The 16,228-nt window shown below is 34.4% G+C and overlaps 1 protein-coding gene across 1 annotated transcript in view; it reads right to left on the bottom strand.

The window, feature by feature from the left end:
* Window positions 1–1,604: 1,604 nt before the first annotated feature.
* LOC137636263 (zinc finger BED domain-containing protein 5-like) overlaps window positions 1,605–16,228 on the bottom strand; it is a 17,169-nt gene continuing 2,545 nt past the window's right edge. Inside the window, exons 2-4 of the mRNA XM_068368719.1 lie at window positions 4,775–4,851; window positions 2,527–2,742; window positions 1,605–2,339 (exon numbers count right to left, since the gene is read on the bottom strand). Coding sequence (XP_068224820.1) covers window positions 1,605–2,339; window positions 2,527–2,742; window positions 4,775–4,851 — 1,028 coding nt within the window. The remainder of the gene's footprint in view (window positions 2,340–2,526; window positions 2,743–4,774; window positions 4,852–16,228) is intronic.

Genomic DNA, 16,228 nt, shown 5'->3' with positions numbered 1-16,228 from the left:
ATTTAAAATATGGATGTCCTGATTAAAAAAAAAGAAAAACAAAATTGATTGAGGACAGAATAAGTCAATTCAGCCCAAGGTTATCAAATACAAATATTGTGGTGGCCTATTTGGAAACGTCCCTAACTGGTGATCGCCTGACTGGAGTACGAGTCTCCCTCAAACATGTTAGTTTCTTTAGTGGCTACAACCTTATCATCATTGTGAGCTAAATATGATGGGTAGGAGGTAGCGTATAGGTCTACCTGCTGAGTCATCAGCAGCCATTGCCTGGCCCTCCCTGGATTTAGCTTGGATGAAGAAGGGCCTTGGGCGCTGATCCTATGTGCAAATGGTCAGTCTCCAGGACATTGTCCTGCTTGCTAGGGCAATGTCACTGTCCTTTGCCTCTACCATTCGTGAGAAGCCTTTGTACCTTTAACAGTAGCATAGCAATAACAAAACAAACAGTTCAAGTTAATATTTTTTTAACTTCTTTCCGATATATTATATAATATCAAATATATTCCTAGCAAATAGGTTATAGATATGTTTGAAATAGCAAACTACGAGCAATATGAGATAATGAATTAAATAGCCTTGATAATTAGCTTACAGAGTCCGTGGCATGAGATAGCTGAAAAAAGGGGGTAGGATTGCTCAGCACAAGAAAGGTGATAAATCAGCTGATCAAACGTGTTCATCTTCTTTGTGTGTGGCTGTTTCCCGCACAAGGCAGCCCCAGCAACCGTCTCGATTTTTTACTAATAGTTAAGGTTTACCAGCATTTGACAACTTCCAAAGCTGATTATATAACTCCTTTAAACATCCTGGTAATACAAAAGATATACAATGCAATAAACATTGGTAGAATGAAAAAGAATTACTATTAATACATCTCAAACCACTTGCTTCTTTACAACTTCGTTAAGAGTTCTTTATTATCTAACAAAGTTCGTAACTCATCTGTGAACTTTTTTTTTTTCATTATTTCTGAGTTCATTGTGCTTCATTTACTAAGCTGACACTATATGGTTTGATAATATACTCATATATTTAAAAATGTGTCAACACAAATACACTAGAATCAGAAAAACAGATTTCACCTGATCAATAGAAAGAAAAAAAAAAGGCTTTTCAGTCCATTTGCTAAGCATGAATTACATTAGTAAGGTATCTAACACAGCTCTAAGCTACCAGATCTTCAATACATGGTTAGTGATGTATTTGACACTGCTCTAAGCTACCAGATCTTCAACACATGGTTAGTGAGATATTTGGCGCTGCTTCTTAGCTACCAAATCTTGAATACGTGGTCGAATGCTTGAAAGGGCACAACATAAGTCCCCTTCAACGTTCAGGGGGTTTCTGTACTTGGTTTTGGTAGCTACAAGACTGGAAAATGCAGTTTCACATACATATATGGATCCAAACATTGTTAGAATCCGAAGAGACTGATGTGAGATCAGAGGGTAAACAGAAAGGTATTTGACCCAGTACGTCTCCAAATCCATATCTTTAAAGTCTTCTTTAGCTGTGGAGTTGAACTTCAACTCTAGGAACTCTTCTTGGACTTCATCAGCAATATCAGCTACTTCTCATTGAAATGGGTTCCTGATGAATTTCTAGGCTTCACGCTTGTCATCTATATCTGGGAAGTATCTGATGAATTCTGTTTTCAAGTCACTTAGATGAGTGATTATGTGTTGCTTTAAATCAGAGTCGAGGTTACTGCCAGCAAGAGCAGAATCCAAATTCCTAAAACTGGCTCCATTTCCCGGCTGAACCCGACATTTCCAGAGGTTGAGTTTGGCCATGAAGGCTCGAATGGTATCGTGGTGCATGATGGTGTTGATGCTTTTCCCGTGTATTTTAAGGTTCACAACATTCAATGCTTCAAAAATGTCCACCAGGTAAACTAGAGTTATCTGAAAACCTTCAGCTTGGAAATTGTCATGAAAGTCTGCCGTCTGCCGTGATTCTAGAAATATTGCTACTTCTTCTCGTAGCTCATAAAGCCATCCAAGCATGTTCCCTTTTGATAGCCATCGTACGTTCGTATAAAAGAGCAAGGCTTCATGTTCGGATTCCATATCCTTACGCAGCAGTTTGAAGAGACGAGTGTTTAAGGGCCCAGCTTTGATGAAGTTGACTACCTTGATAGCCACATTCAAGACATCCAACATCTCAGCAGGCAAAGTTCTGAATGCTAAGGCTTCACGATGAAGTATGCAGTGTGTACTCATTACAGATGGATTTTTTTCTTTTACCTTTGTGACGGACCCAGACCACACACTACCCATGGCTGGAGCTCCATTAGTACACACCCCCACCAGCGATTCCCAAGAAAGTTGATTCTTCTGAAAAAAGTTTGACGTATCATGAAATATAGCTTCTGCTGTTGTGCAACTTTCCATCGGGTGACGGAAAAGAATTTCTTCTTTGATATTGTTGCCTGACACGAAACGAGCATAAATCAGTAGCTGAAACACTGAGCGATATCAGTCGTTTCATCATACTGGATGGCAAATCAGGGAAGGTTCTTACTTGGTTGAGAGTTTGATCTTTGATATCTTGAGACAATTCATCTATACTTTTCTTGACTGTATCATTTGACAGAAAAATCTGGGAAAGCTTGTTTGCGCTATCTTTCCCCATAACGAGTTCTGCTGCACATAGTATACTTGTTTTTATGAGAGACTCTCCAATGTTACGGCTCTTCTGGAGCGGGACTACTCTCACCCAGGGTCTATCGGATAGACCCTGGGTGAGAGTAGTCTCGCTCCAGGGTATGATCAAGCATATTTTTCTATCAGTTATTGGATCCTCTTGAATATTTTCCAATAAGCAGGCATACGATAACACTGTTTTTGCCAAGGCTGGTGCTTGGGCTACACCATGATGAATACATTCCTTAATCTACTACATAGATTACCATTTGCTTTTTTTCCGTATACATTTGTATTCACATCGGTAATGTTGCCGTTATTAATATTATGGTACCTATAGAAATTAGATCTATATTATAATTACTTTATTCTTATGATTGGTTTTCATTTATTTATTTTTACAACACCTGTGATAGTTGTCATGATATAAAATTCATGAGCTAAATGTCTATCTTTAGGTACAGTACTCATCTCAGATCAAAGACAGGATAATGTCGATAATACTTCTTTTGTGTTTGTTGGTGATACCAATACTCACCATCATCATTGGTTGAATAATGTTTCCCCTATGGTTTTCCTTTGCTATTAAGCTTCTAACTTCACTTACGATTCATGCTATGAGCAAATCAAAGATAAGGTTTCTTAGTAAGTAATATATACATCAATACACACACATACACACACACACACACACACACACATATATATATATATATATATATATATATATATATATACATATATATATGTATATATACGTATATTTATATTCATATACATGTATATATATATATATATATATATATATATATATATATATATATATATGTATATATGTATATATATACATATATATATGTATATATGTATATATATACATATATATATATATATATATATATATATATATATATATATATATATATATATATGTATATATATATATATGTGTGTGTGTGTGTGTGTGTGTGTGTGGGTGTGTGGGTGCGTGTGAAGCCAACTGGAATAGTATTTTAAGTGATATTTGAGAATTAATTTAGAACAATTATATAGATATTGCAATTGCTATTTTGAATATTTTTCTTTTCAATATTGATCTTGAAGTACCATGTCAAGGACAAAGCCTAGTTCAAGGACAACACCAGAAGTACTCATTTGGATATAATATAATAAATATAATATTATAATATTATACTTCAAACGGGTATAAATCACTTTTGACCTGGAATAGATATATTCACCTAAAATCCATTGCTCAAAGCGTTTATATTTCATCTGAAAATTAATAAGACTCGACCATAAAAACAACCTTTTCTGATGCAACTCAGGAAAATTAATAACGGGTTAATCTTGAATCTGTTCTCTTTTTTCTGAAGTCAGGTGGCTTTGTCCCTCACTGTCCGAAGGAAATGGCCAATTTTAGCTGATATGTTTGGCAGTAAGTCGACCAACGAGAAATAGATTGTGATCATTCGTTCTTTATTGATCGTAAACTCTTATCATTTATATTTTCAGTCCAGCAAATTTAGGAATATTTCACTTGACCTATGGGGATAAGGAAGTATTAAATCAAATGCTTATTTTTTATTTATCTATCTATTTATTTATTTATTTATTCTTTTTTTTTTTTGGCTGAGTGGGGAAGATGGCAGCCAGGGTGGTTGATAAATTATATCTTAAGTTTCTTGGTCTGTTGTAATTTTTGCTTGTAAGCAATACAATTATCCTTTTGTAATCACTGGAAAACAAATACCGTTACTCTATTAGGTAGAAGCAGATGTGTTTAGCTCTAGACATGATAACTCTCTGTTCCATAGTGTGTTTTTAGTTTGGTTTCTGGAATGGCTAGGTTACTTGTTACGACAATCTTGCAATTCCTGGTTATATTGCTGAACCTTCAAATTTCTACCATTATGTATATATAGTTGGTGTTGATTACAGCACCTCCTGAACTTTATTGATCTTTAGGACATTGTATTTTGATTCTTAAGGAATGAGATTTGTTGTATAATTTCTTTGCATTATCTTATTATTGCTCCTTGCCCCAAAAGTAGTGAACTTGGGGGCAAACACAATGTTAAGGCGTAGAGAGGCGAAAGTCAATAGATTTCATCGAAAAGTCCCACACTGCTGTAGATAGCAAAACTCCGAAACTCGTCTCTGAGGGGTTCCTCTTTATTCAAGCTGGGGGATATCGAATGAGCTGCGGAGAGATGGAGGTATTGTTTTTGTCTCTATTAATAGTATGAACACTGTAGTGAACACAGAAGTGTAAAATCTGGTGTTCCTTCAAGTAGTATTATTGGCCCATTACGTTATATATATTGTATGTATAATATGTAGTTAGGCATCGAAAACAAGTGTGCTGCTTATGTATAGGATTCCAATCTTTTTGTATAATTCAGCACCACCCCAGGCACCGCTGATACTGATACCAAATTCATAGGTTTTTTTTCTTCTTCTTCTTCTTCTTTTGTCAACCTGAACACTAAAGAATCCTGGAAGATAAACTTTGTTTATGACCGAATTGCTGAATCATATTCCTAATCATATCGTCAAACTGGAGAAACTTACAACTTAAACTCAATTCTCCCTTAAGCACTAATTTTTCTATGACGTTTAAAACCATGGAAGGTACGTGTTAGCAACAATATAAATAAAATATTACCACTTTTCCGAGATATGTCAAAAATAAGAATACAAATAGCATTAAATCATAAGGATAAGGAAAGTTACTACAAACTTATAGAGCAGGCATCCTAAAGAAGTATAAACATAAATCCGTCTTTGGAAAACAACATTTTCTGAAAATATCTATTGCTACTTGTGTGATTAGAAGAATGTTAGAAGAGTATCCCAAGGAATGAAATGGAGAAATCACAGAAATTGGTAACTACTTATTTTCATTTGATGGTATTCTTAACATAGGTAACCATTAGGAGGAATAGGTAACCTATCATTATGCATGCGAGGTCATGAAACCTTTTAAGTATATTATTGAGATATGGTACTTTGACACGAACAAACAAGCAGTTATACTTAGGTAAAAGCCTAGTCCCAAACTTTGTTACCCAAGTTGGTGTCGGTAAACCATTTATTTTATGTTTCCAAATTCAATAATTGTTTGGACTTTTGGAAATAGGTTGGTTGCTTATGAAAATGATCCTACTTCTTTTGCATAGACATTATCACCTGATTGTACACCTGTATTATTATTATTATTACATGCTAAGCCTCAATCTCAGTTAGAAAAGCAGGATGCTATAAGCCAAGGGCTCCAACAGAGAAAATAGCCCAGTGAGGATCAGAAACAAGGAAAAATAAAATATTTAAAGAGGAGTAACAACATTGAAATAAATATATCCTACATAAACTATGGAAACTTTTAATAAAACATGAGGAAGAGAAATAAGAATAGTGTGCCCGAGAACTATAACCCAAGACAGTGGAAGACCATGGTACAGAGGCTATGGCACTACCCAAGACTAGAGAACAATGGTTTGATTTTGGAGTGTTCTCCTAGAAGAGCTGCTTACCATAGCTAAAGAGTCTCTTCTACCCTTACCAAGAGGAAAGTAGCCATTGAACTATTACAATGCAGTAACCCCTTGGGTGAAGAATTTTTTGGTAATCTTGGTGTTGTCAGGTGAATATATAACGAACAGGCCAGACTATTCGATGTGTGTGTGCAAGCAAAGTAAAAATGAACCATAACCAGAGAGAAGGATCCAATGCAGTACCTTCTGGCCAGTCAAAAGACCTCATAAATCTCTAGCGGTAGTATCTCAACGGGTAGCTGGTGGCTGAAAATCTCAATATAGATCTATCTATATTTACTGAATGGTGTGAATTATTTGGAATAAATTTAAAACTTATTAAGAAGTATGAAGTGTCGTAAATCTAATGCTGCAGATTTACATAATTTCTTTGAAATTTTCTTTGGCTATTTATGACTCATCTAAAAACAAAGGTATTTTTTTTTTTTATTCAAAAGTAATTTTTGAAAAAAACACATCTAATCAATAACCTGGCAAATATTCATAACTTTAGTCCGTCTCACAAGTTTTTTTTTTTTTTTTTTTTTTTTTTTTTTTACAATGTGAGTGTTCTTAGAACATATTTTCGTTTATCGTTCTTTTTTCACAGGCTTTGAACATTATTCTCTACTTTGATCTTCGTCAATTAACTCATTTCTTAGAATACTTAAATAATTGAATAAATGCTTTGAGTCTATTAAATTCCTTATCGCTAGCCTTAACGACAATCTCTGACTTAGTCATTCAAATAGCTCTACGCACATGCTTTAAAAGATCTTTCAAAATTCTTACCCTTCCTTGAAATCAGATCTTCCTAGAGTAGACGATACCATCCATCCCGTAACAAGATATATAAGGTAATCTTAACAGTCTATCTATCCTCATGAAAAGTTCATTACTAAATCCCATTATAGAATCTTCTTATTGCTCCAGTAAAAAACAGAAAAAAAAACTATGGAATAAAATTCCTAATTGTATGGTTTAATCGATGCAACATGAATAAGCTTCTGTATATCTAGATTTATTAGGATACATCAATTTAAACACGGTGACAGCACCCTCTATTCATCTAAAATCCTTATTAATCTTCATTTTGTTTTTTTATGTCTCTTTATCTCTATCTATTATTTTACACTGGGCTGCTTTTCATATTGATCTTAAAGTGTTCAGCTTCCTATCAAACATTGCAACATAGATCATAATGATAATGATAACGAATATGAAAACAGAGTTAAAAGTAATTGTTGCTTCAGTTGCATTCCATTTATATGAAATTCTTTTTATATCTTAGATAATTTATTTTTCTATAAAACTGTGTTCTATCTGTATTTCAGAATATCTTATCATTTAATAGGAGAAAAAGGCTCACTCATTTGATCTTTCTAATTATACTGCAGGAAATAAAAGGACGGGAATCGTATACCATGGGGAGAATCCAGATAAAAATTCCATGTAGGTCTTGATTCTACAGTTAGTGTTTTTCAGTACTTCCTGATACTTAAAATGAGCAAATCCTTGTTTATGTTCTCGAGGAGGATAATCTGGAGATTATGAGTCACTTAGCCAGTATTCAAACAAATAACGAGGCTAATCTTTTCGAGCTGCTGAGTTTTTCTTGGTTGGATTTTCTACGCGAGGGGAAATTGTACCTTCAATACCTCCATATTCGAGTTTACAGAGCCAACAAACCTTACCTTCGACCTATATCAAAATGGCAATTGCCCCACTCATAATAAAATTGTCACAATCAAAACCAATGTAGAAGGATACATACGTCATTGAGTCCTTTGAGTGGCCAGTACTATCAATGGATTCCTCTCTGGTTCCGTACCATTATTCCTTTGCTTACATGTATACCGAATAGTCTGGCCTATTCTACACATTATCCCTTTTTCTCATACAACTGGAAACACTAAGCAAACCGAAGAATTCTTCATTCAAGTGTATATCTACTCTAATAGCTTTGTGGCTCCTTTCCACTTGATATAGGTAGAATATACTCTAGGCTTTGGTAGGGCCATAGCCTCTGTCCTAGGATCTTCCACTATTATTATTTTTATTATTTCCTGTGGAGCTACAACCCTAGTTGGAAATACAAGATATTATAATCTCAGGGGCTTCAACATGGAAAAAATAGCTCAGTAAGAAAAGGAAAAAGGGTAATAAATAAACTATATGATAAGCAACGATCAGTAAAAAAGATATTTTTAAGAACAGTAACAACATTGAAATAGATCTTTCATATATAAACTATAAAAAGGGGGAAGCGAAATTAGATAGAATAGAGTGCCTAAGTGTACTTTCAAGAGAGAGATCTCTATTCCTAAAACAGTGGAAGACAATGGTATAGAGGCTATGGCACTACATAAGACAAGAGAATAATGGTTTGATTTTGGAGTGTCCTCCTAGAAGAGCGGCTTACCATAACTAAAGAGTATCTTCTATCCTTACCAAGAGGGAAATAGCCATTGAACAATTACAATCCAATAGTTAACCTCTTAAGTAGAGAAGAATTGTTTGGTAATATCGGTGTTGTCAGGTGTATGAAGACAAATGAGAATATGAAAAGAACAGGCCAGACTACTCGGTGTATGAATAGGCAAAGGAAACATGATCCGTAATCAGAGAGTGGAAACTAATGTAGTACTATTCCGCTAGTCATAGGACCAAATAACTCTCTAGCGGTAGTATCTCAACGGGTGGCTTGTGCTCTGGAAAACGTATTACCTATGTCTATCAGGCTGTATGATAGGCTATTAGATGTATATAAACTTTGATAATATAGTTCTCGTGCTTTAGGGATTCTTATCAAGTTCTAATTCTTTATACATCTATCAATCATATACTGTATTATTATTATTATTATTTTTATTATTATTATTATTATTATCATTATTATTACTTGGTAAGCTACAACCCTAGTTGGGAAAGCAGTATGCTATAAGTCCAGGGCTCCAACAGGGAAAATAGCCATGTAGGAAAGCAAACAAGGAAAAAGAAAATTTTTAAGAAGAGTAACAACATTCAAATAAATAACTCCTATATAAACTCTAAAAATTCGGACAAAACAAGAGGAAGAGAAACAAGAGACAGAACAGCGTGCCCGAGTGTACCCTCAAGCAAGAGAACTCTAACCCAAGGAAGTGAAAGACCATGGTACAGAGGCTATGGCACTACCCAAGAATAGAGAACAATGGTTTGATTTTGGGGTATCCTTCTCCCACAAGAGCTGCTTACCATAGGTAAAGAGTCTCTTCTACACTTAAGAAGAGGAGAGTGGCCACTGAACAATTACAGTGCAGTAACCCCTTGGGTGAAGAAGAATTGTTTGGTAATTTCAGTGTTGTCAGGTGTATGAGGACAGAGGAGAATCTGTAAAGAATAACCAGACTATTCGGTGTATGTGTAGGTAAAGGGAAGGTGAACCGTAACCAGAGAGTAGGACCCAATGTAATACTGTCTGGCCGGTCAACGGACCCCATAACTCTCTAGCGGTAGTATCTAAACGGGTGGCTGGTGCCCTGGCAAACCTACTACCTATATATATCCTATATCTATCGATCTATCTAATTATATATATATATATATATATATATATATATATATATATATATATATATATATATATATATATATATATATATATATATGTATGTATGTGTAAATATCACCCACAAATGGCATTTAATACCGAATTCTATCTTGGGAATATACATCCACTTGGAATTCATTTTATGGTAACAGCTTCTGGCCGGGTGGAGATTCGAACCCCCACCTGTTCGGCTGGAAACCATGCCTGCAGGGACCATACCGACTGGGCTATCAAGAGAGATAAAATTCGGTATTAAATGCCATTCGTGGGTGATATTTACATTGATTGAAATCACGTGTGCTTGTGATATATATTCATTTATAATAACCACGTGTTGCAAACTTACGATTCAGCTATCATGGTGGAGATGGGTTTATTTCAAGTGTATTAACAGATTCCTGAATTCGACAGGAATATGTACGAGGACTTGTCATAAACTTTTATTTCTCTTGATAGCTCAGTCGGTATAGTCCCTGCAGACATGGTTTCCAGCCGAACATGTGGGGGTTCGAATCTCCACCCGGCCAGAAGCTGTTACCATAAAATGAATTCCAAGTGGATGTATATTCCCAAGATAGAATTCGGTATTAAATGCCATTCGTGGGTGATATTTACATTGATTGAAATCACGTGTGCTTGTGATATATATTCATTTATAATAAACACGTGTTGCAAACTTACGATTAAGCTCTCATGGTGGAGATGGGTTTATTTCAAGTGTATTAACAGATTTCTGAATTCGACAGGAATATGTACGAGGACTTGTCATAAAGTTTTATCTCTCTTGATAGCTCAGTCGGTATGGTCCCTCCAGGCATGGTTTCCAGCTGAACAGGTGGGGGTTCGAATCTCCACCCGGCCAGAAGCTGTTACCATAAAATGAATTCCAAGTGGATGTATATTCCCAAGATAGAATTCGGTATTAAATGCCATTCGTGGGTGATATTTACATTGATTGAAATCATGTGTGCTTGTGATATATACTGTATTCATTTATAATAACCACGTGTTGCAAACTTACGATTCAGCTATCATGGTGGAGATGGGTTTATTTCAAGTGTAACCCTGGATAGGTACGGTGGGTCGTTCGCGACCCCGAGCGTAAAAAAAAAACTGGTTTTTCTCACGTGACTCACCCCCGTGACTGAATTTGTGGGTGATCGACCTGCAGGAGGTGTCTCCCCTACACGCTCTAGTAGTGTCCAGATGTGCATTGCTGTAGCTGTACTCCTTCCCCGATTTCTGAGACGCGTCGGGGTCGTTCGCGTCCGAGTTTACCCTTCTAAGGTAGTTTGCATAATTATCAAAGTTATTACGTATTATGAAATTGTCGTAGAATGGTGCAACTTGTATAGGTTATCAGTTGTGGAAAGTCTTGGTGGATTGTTTGGCTACCATATGCATGTTTTTTTTTTTAGTTAAAAGGTCGTTCATCACCACGAGGACCATTTTACCGCGAGTGCCCCTTTTTAATTTTTTTTCATTTTTTTGCCAAGTAATTTTTCCGTAAGATATTGCCAAATAGTGTCGTAAAACTTTTGCTTGTTTAGTGTTTGAAAGTGTGTCTAGATGATCTGGCTACCCATGCATGACTTTGTTTTTGTCAGATACGACGTAGTTATTGGTATATTGGGTATTTAACTGCGGTTACCAATTTCTGTTTTTTTTCAATATTTGTAAAAATTACTACGTAGTAAGGAATTGCCGTATATTATTCATTTGTTTTTCATGTTTATGTGTTAGAAAGTGTGCCTTGATGGTTGGGCTAACACGTGCATGTCTTTTTTTTTATCTGAGATGTCGTATATTAGAATGTCGGGCATTTTACCGCGAGTGTCCCTTTTTCATTTTTTTTCATTTTTTTGCCAAGTCATTTTTCCGTAAGATATTGCGAAATAGTGTCGTAAAACTTTTGCTTTTTTAATGTTGGAAAGTGTGTCTAGATGATCTGGCTACCCATGCGTGATTTTGTTTTTGTCAGATACGACGTAGTTATTGGTATATTGGGTATTTAACTGCGGTTGCCAATTTCTGTTTTTTTTTCAATATTTGTAAAAATTTACTACGTAGTAAGGAATTGCCGTATATTATTGATTTTTTTTTTCATGTTTATGTGTTAGAAAGTGTGCCTTGATGGTTGGGCTAACACGTGCATGTCTTTTTTTTTATCTGAGATGCCGTATATTAGAATGTTGGGCATTTTTCCGCGAGTGCCCCTTTTTATTTGTTTTGCATTTTTTTGCTTAGTCATGTTACCGTAAGGAATTGGCAAGTAGTGTCGCAAAACTTATATTTTTATAGTGTTGGAAAGTGTTTCTAGATGATCTGGCTACCCATGCCTATTTTTTTTTTAGCCAGATATGGCGTATATATAAGTATGTGTTCGATTTTCCTGTGATTGCCATTTTTTCGTTTTTTCCCATTTCTTTCAAAATTACTACGTACTAAGGAACTATCACAGAGTAATATTTCATTTATATGTTTATTTGTCGGAAAATATGCCTTGATGGTTTGCCTAGTACGTGGCTGAAATTTTTTTTTTCTGAAATGCCGTATATTAGAATGGCCATTTTTCCCACGAGTGCCCCTTTTTATTTGTTTTGCATTTTTTTGCTTAGTCATGTTACCGTAAGGAATTGGCAAGTAGTGTCGCAAAACTTATAATTTTATAGTGTTGGAAAGTGTTTCTAGATGATCTGGCTACCCATGCCTATCTTCTTTTTTTAGCCAGATATGGCGTATATATAGGTATGTGTTCGATTTTCCTGTGATTGCCATTTTTTCGATTTTTCCCATTTCTTTCAAAATTACTACGTACTAAGGAACTATCACAGAGTAATTATTCATTTAGATGTTTATTTGTCGGAAAATGTGCCTTGATGGTTTGCCTAGCACGTGGCTGAATTTTTTTTTTCTGAAATGCCGTATATTAGAATGTTAGCCATTTTTCCGCGAGTGCCCCTTTTTATTTGTTTTGCATTTTTTTGCTTAGTCATGTTACCGTAAGGAATTGGCAAGTAGTGTCGCAAAACTTATATTTTTATAGTGTTGGAAAGTGTTTCTAGATGATCTGACTACCCATGCCTATCTTTTTTTTAGCCAGATATGGCGTATATATAGGTATGTGTTCGATTTTCCGGTGATTGCCATTTTTTCGTTTTTTCCCAATTCTTTCAAAATTACTACGTACTAAGGAACTATCACAGAGTAATGATTCCTCTAGATGTTTCTTTGTCGGAAAATTTTGTTTACTCTTTTTTTGATTGAATATCATCAAATTTTTTTAGCTAAAATATTGTTTTACATTTTTTTTTTCGATTTTATTTCCCTTCAAAAAAATTTTTTTGGGTCAGAATTTTAATTTTATAGTCGTAAAATAATCGACAATTATCCAGCAACCCACCATACAATTTTTATGCATATCCAATAATAATTAGATTAGTAAATAACACCTTGAAATTGACATACCCTTCCTACATTTCAAGTGGCAGATTAGGGAGTCTGAGTCAGTGTGGTTGGCGGCCATTTTGTGGACATATCCGAAGCGTAAGCTGCCCTATCTATATATATTCTTGTTCCCTATAGAATTTGTGATATTTTGGTATATTTTTACCTGCATAAATATCATATTATATATTAAATATATGTATTTTTTTACGAAATTTCTAAGTACTCAAAAAATTACCTTTAGATATGGCCCCTGATATAAATGTAATTTACAAAATAATGAAGATTTTTTTACATATTTCTATTTTAGGATAACATATGTTTATTCCCTAAAAAAATTAGCCACTTCCTATTTCATTTGGGTACCCAAAAAAATTCATGAAATTTGGACAAATTTTTTTGGCCAAAAAAAGTTACCCTTTTTTTCTCATTTCAGATCTTCACCTCCATGGGTCTGACTTCATCCAAAATACATCAAGATGTGTCCTAAACATTCAAGAATCAATTCCTAAAAGGATTTGTGTATATATGTATAAACTTTTTTTTATGAATTTTTACGTCAGGTCTTTTTTTTTTCTACTTAATTTTTTAAAATATTTATAATAAATAGTTTTTCTGCAGATGAGTAGTATTTATCTTTACAGTTGTTTTAAACATTCATTGAAGTTTTTTTTGGCCAAAGAAAAAAGGAGGTTACTGCAAAAACTGATTTTTCAAGAATTTTTTTTGGCGTCGGGGTCGTTCGCGTCCGAGTATACCCTTAAAGGGGTGTCCGAGGACCGTACCTATCCAGGGTAACAGATTCCTGAATTCGACAGGAATATGTACGAGGACTTGTCATAAAGTTTTATCTCTCTTGATAGCTCAGTCGGTATGGTCCCTGCAGACATGGTTTCCAGCCGAACAGGTTGGGGTTCGAATCTCCACCCGGCCAGAAGCTGTTACCATAAAATGAATTCCAAGTGGATGTATATTCCCAAGATAGAATTCGGTATTAAATGACATTCGTAGGTGATATTTGCATTGATTGAAATCACGTGTGCTTGTGATATATATTCATTTATAATAACCACGTGTTGCAAACTTACGATTAAGCTCTCATGGTGGAGATGGGTTTATTTCAAGTGTATTAACAGATTCCTGAATTCGACAGGAATATGTACAAGGACTTGTCATAAAGTTTTATCTCTCTTGATAGCTCAGTCGGTATGGTCCCTCCAGGCATGGTTTCCAGCCGAACAGGTGGGGGTTCGAATCTCCACCCGGCCAGAAGCTGTTACCATAAAATGAATTCCAAGTGGATGTATATTCCCAAGATAGAATTCGGTATTAAATGCCATTCGTGGGTGATATTTACATTGATTGAAATCATGTCTGCTTGTGATATATACTGTATTCATTTATAATAACCACGTGTTGCAAACTTATGATTCAGTTATCATGGTGGAGATGGGTTTATTTCAAGTGTATTAACAGATTCCTGAATTCGACAGGAATATGAACGAGGACTTGTCATAAAGTTTTATCTCTCTTGATAGCTCAGTCGGTATGGTCCCTGCAGGCATGGTTTCCAGCCGAACAGGTGGGGGTTCGAATTTCCACCAAGACAGAAGCTTTTACCATAAAATGAATTCCAAGTGGATGTTTATTCCCAAGATAGAATTCGGTATTAAATGCCATTCGTGGGTGATATTTACATTGATTGAAATCACATGTGCTTGTGATATATATTCATGTATGTATGTATGTGTACGTGTTGGTAACTTCCTTAACCTTAATTGGTGGGGCAAGGATACAACTTAAAAAGTAGGTTCTCAATGTCTATTAGAGTAAATACACAAGATACGTGAGACACGAGGAAAGATAACTTATCAGCTAAGGGGACGAAGACGAACAGACTGCATCATGGGAACACAACAGATAAGTGTTGCCAATGCTGACTCAATGTTGCCATATCATATCAATAACATTACAGGAATTAATCTAATGATATGCAACATCTGAAATATTGGTTGAAAGTACATAATATGGTTAATAATACGTACAATAATAATAATCATGATAATGCAGTAAATGATACATACAACAGTAATAATCGTGACAATACTGGTATATGTGAAATGTGTCTTTTCATGTACCTACAGTATATATATATATATATATATATATATATATATATATATATATATATATATATATATATATATGAATAAATATACATATATATATTATATATATATATATAAATAATAATTTTGCACATTTAGACGTGTTTTTCATATTCATATAAGCCATATAATATACTCCTCATAATACCCAGATTCCCTCTATTTCGGGATCAGAGACCCAAGGGGGAATCAACTCAAATATAATAGTCTTTGGTCGGCCTGAGAATCATACCGAGGCCGAAAAAAAAAATTATGTTTAATTAATTTAGCAATTCAGCCAACCAGAAGCTATTATCTTTTACTTGACTCCCCAAGTGGGTCTCTGATCCCGAAGTAGATAGAATCCATATCTAGAAAGACTTTAATATATGGCTTTATATATATATACATATATACATATATATATATATATATATATATATATATATATATATATATATATATATATATATATATATATATGTATGTATATATATATATATATATATATATATATATATATATATATATATATATATATATATATATATATATATATATATATATATATATATATATATATATATATATATATATATATATATATATATATATATATATATATATATATATATATGAGACTAGGAGCAGAATAAGGTAGCTTTTGAGAAGGAAACGAACATCAATGGGAAAACTGAAAATGGAACTAAGGACAAGATTTGTAAAAAGTTTCATATGGATAGTAACATTACAGGGTTCTGAAACTTGGACTAGAAAAGAGACAGGCAAGAGGATCCTGAAAAATCGGTGGAGAAAGCGAAATACGAATAAAGAAGTACCAAGAATGGTTGGAGAAGA

The sequence above is a fragment of the Palaemon carinicauda genome, chromosome 1, assembly GCF_036898095.1.
Source record: "Palaemon carinicauda isolate YSFRI2023 chromosome 1, ASM3689809v2, whole genome shotgun sequence".
Lineage (NCBI taxonomy): Eukaryota > Metazoa > Arthropoda > Malacostraca > Decapoda > Palaemonidae > Palaemon > Palaemon carinicauda.
Note: the sequence above shows the minus strand (reverse complement) of the source record. Positions and strands in the feature narration are given on the sequence as shown.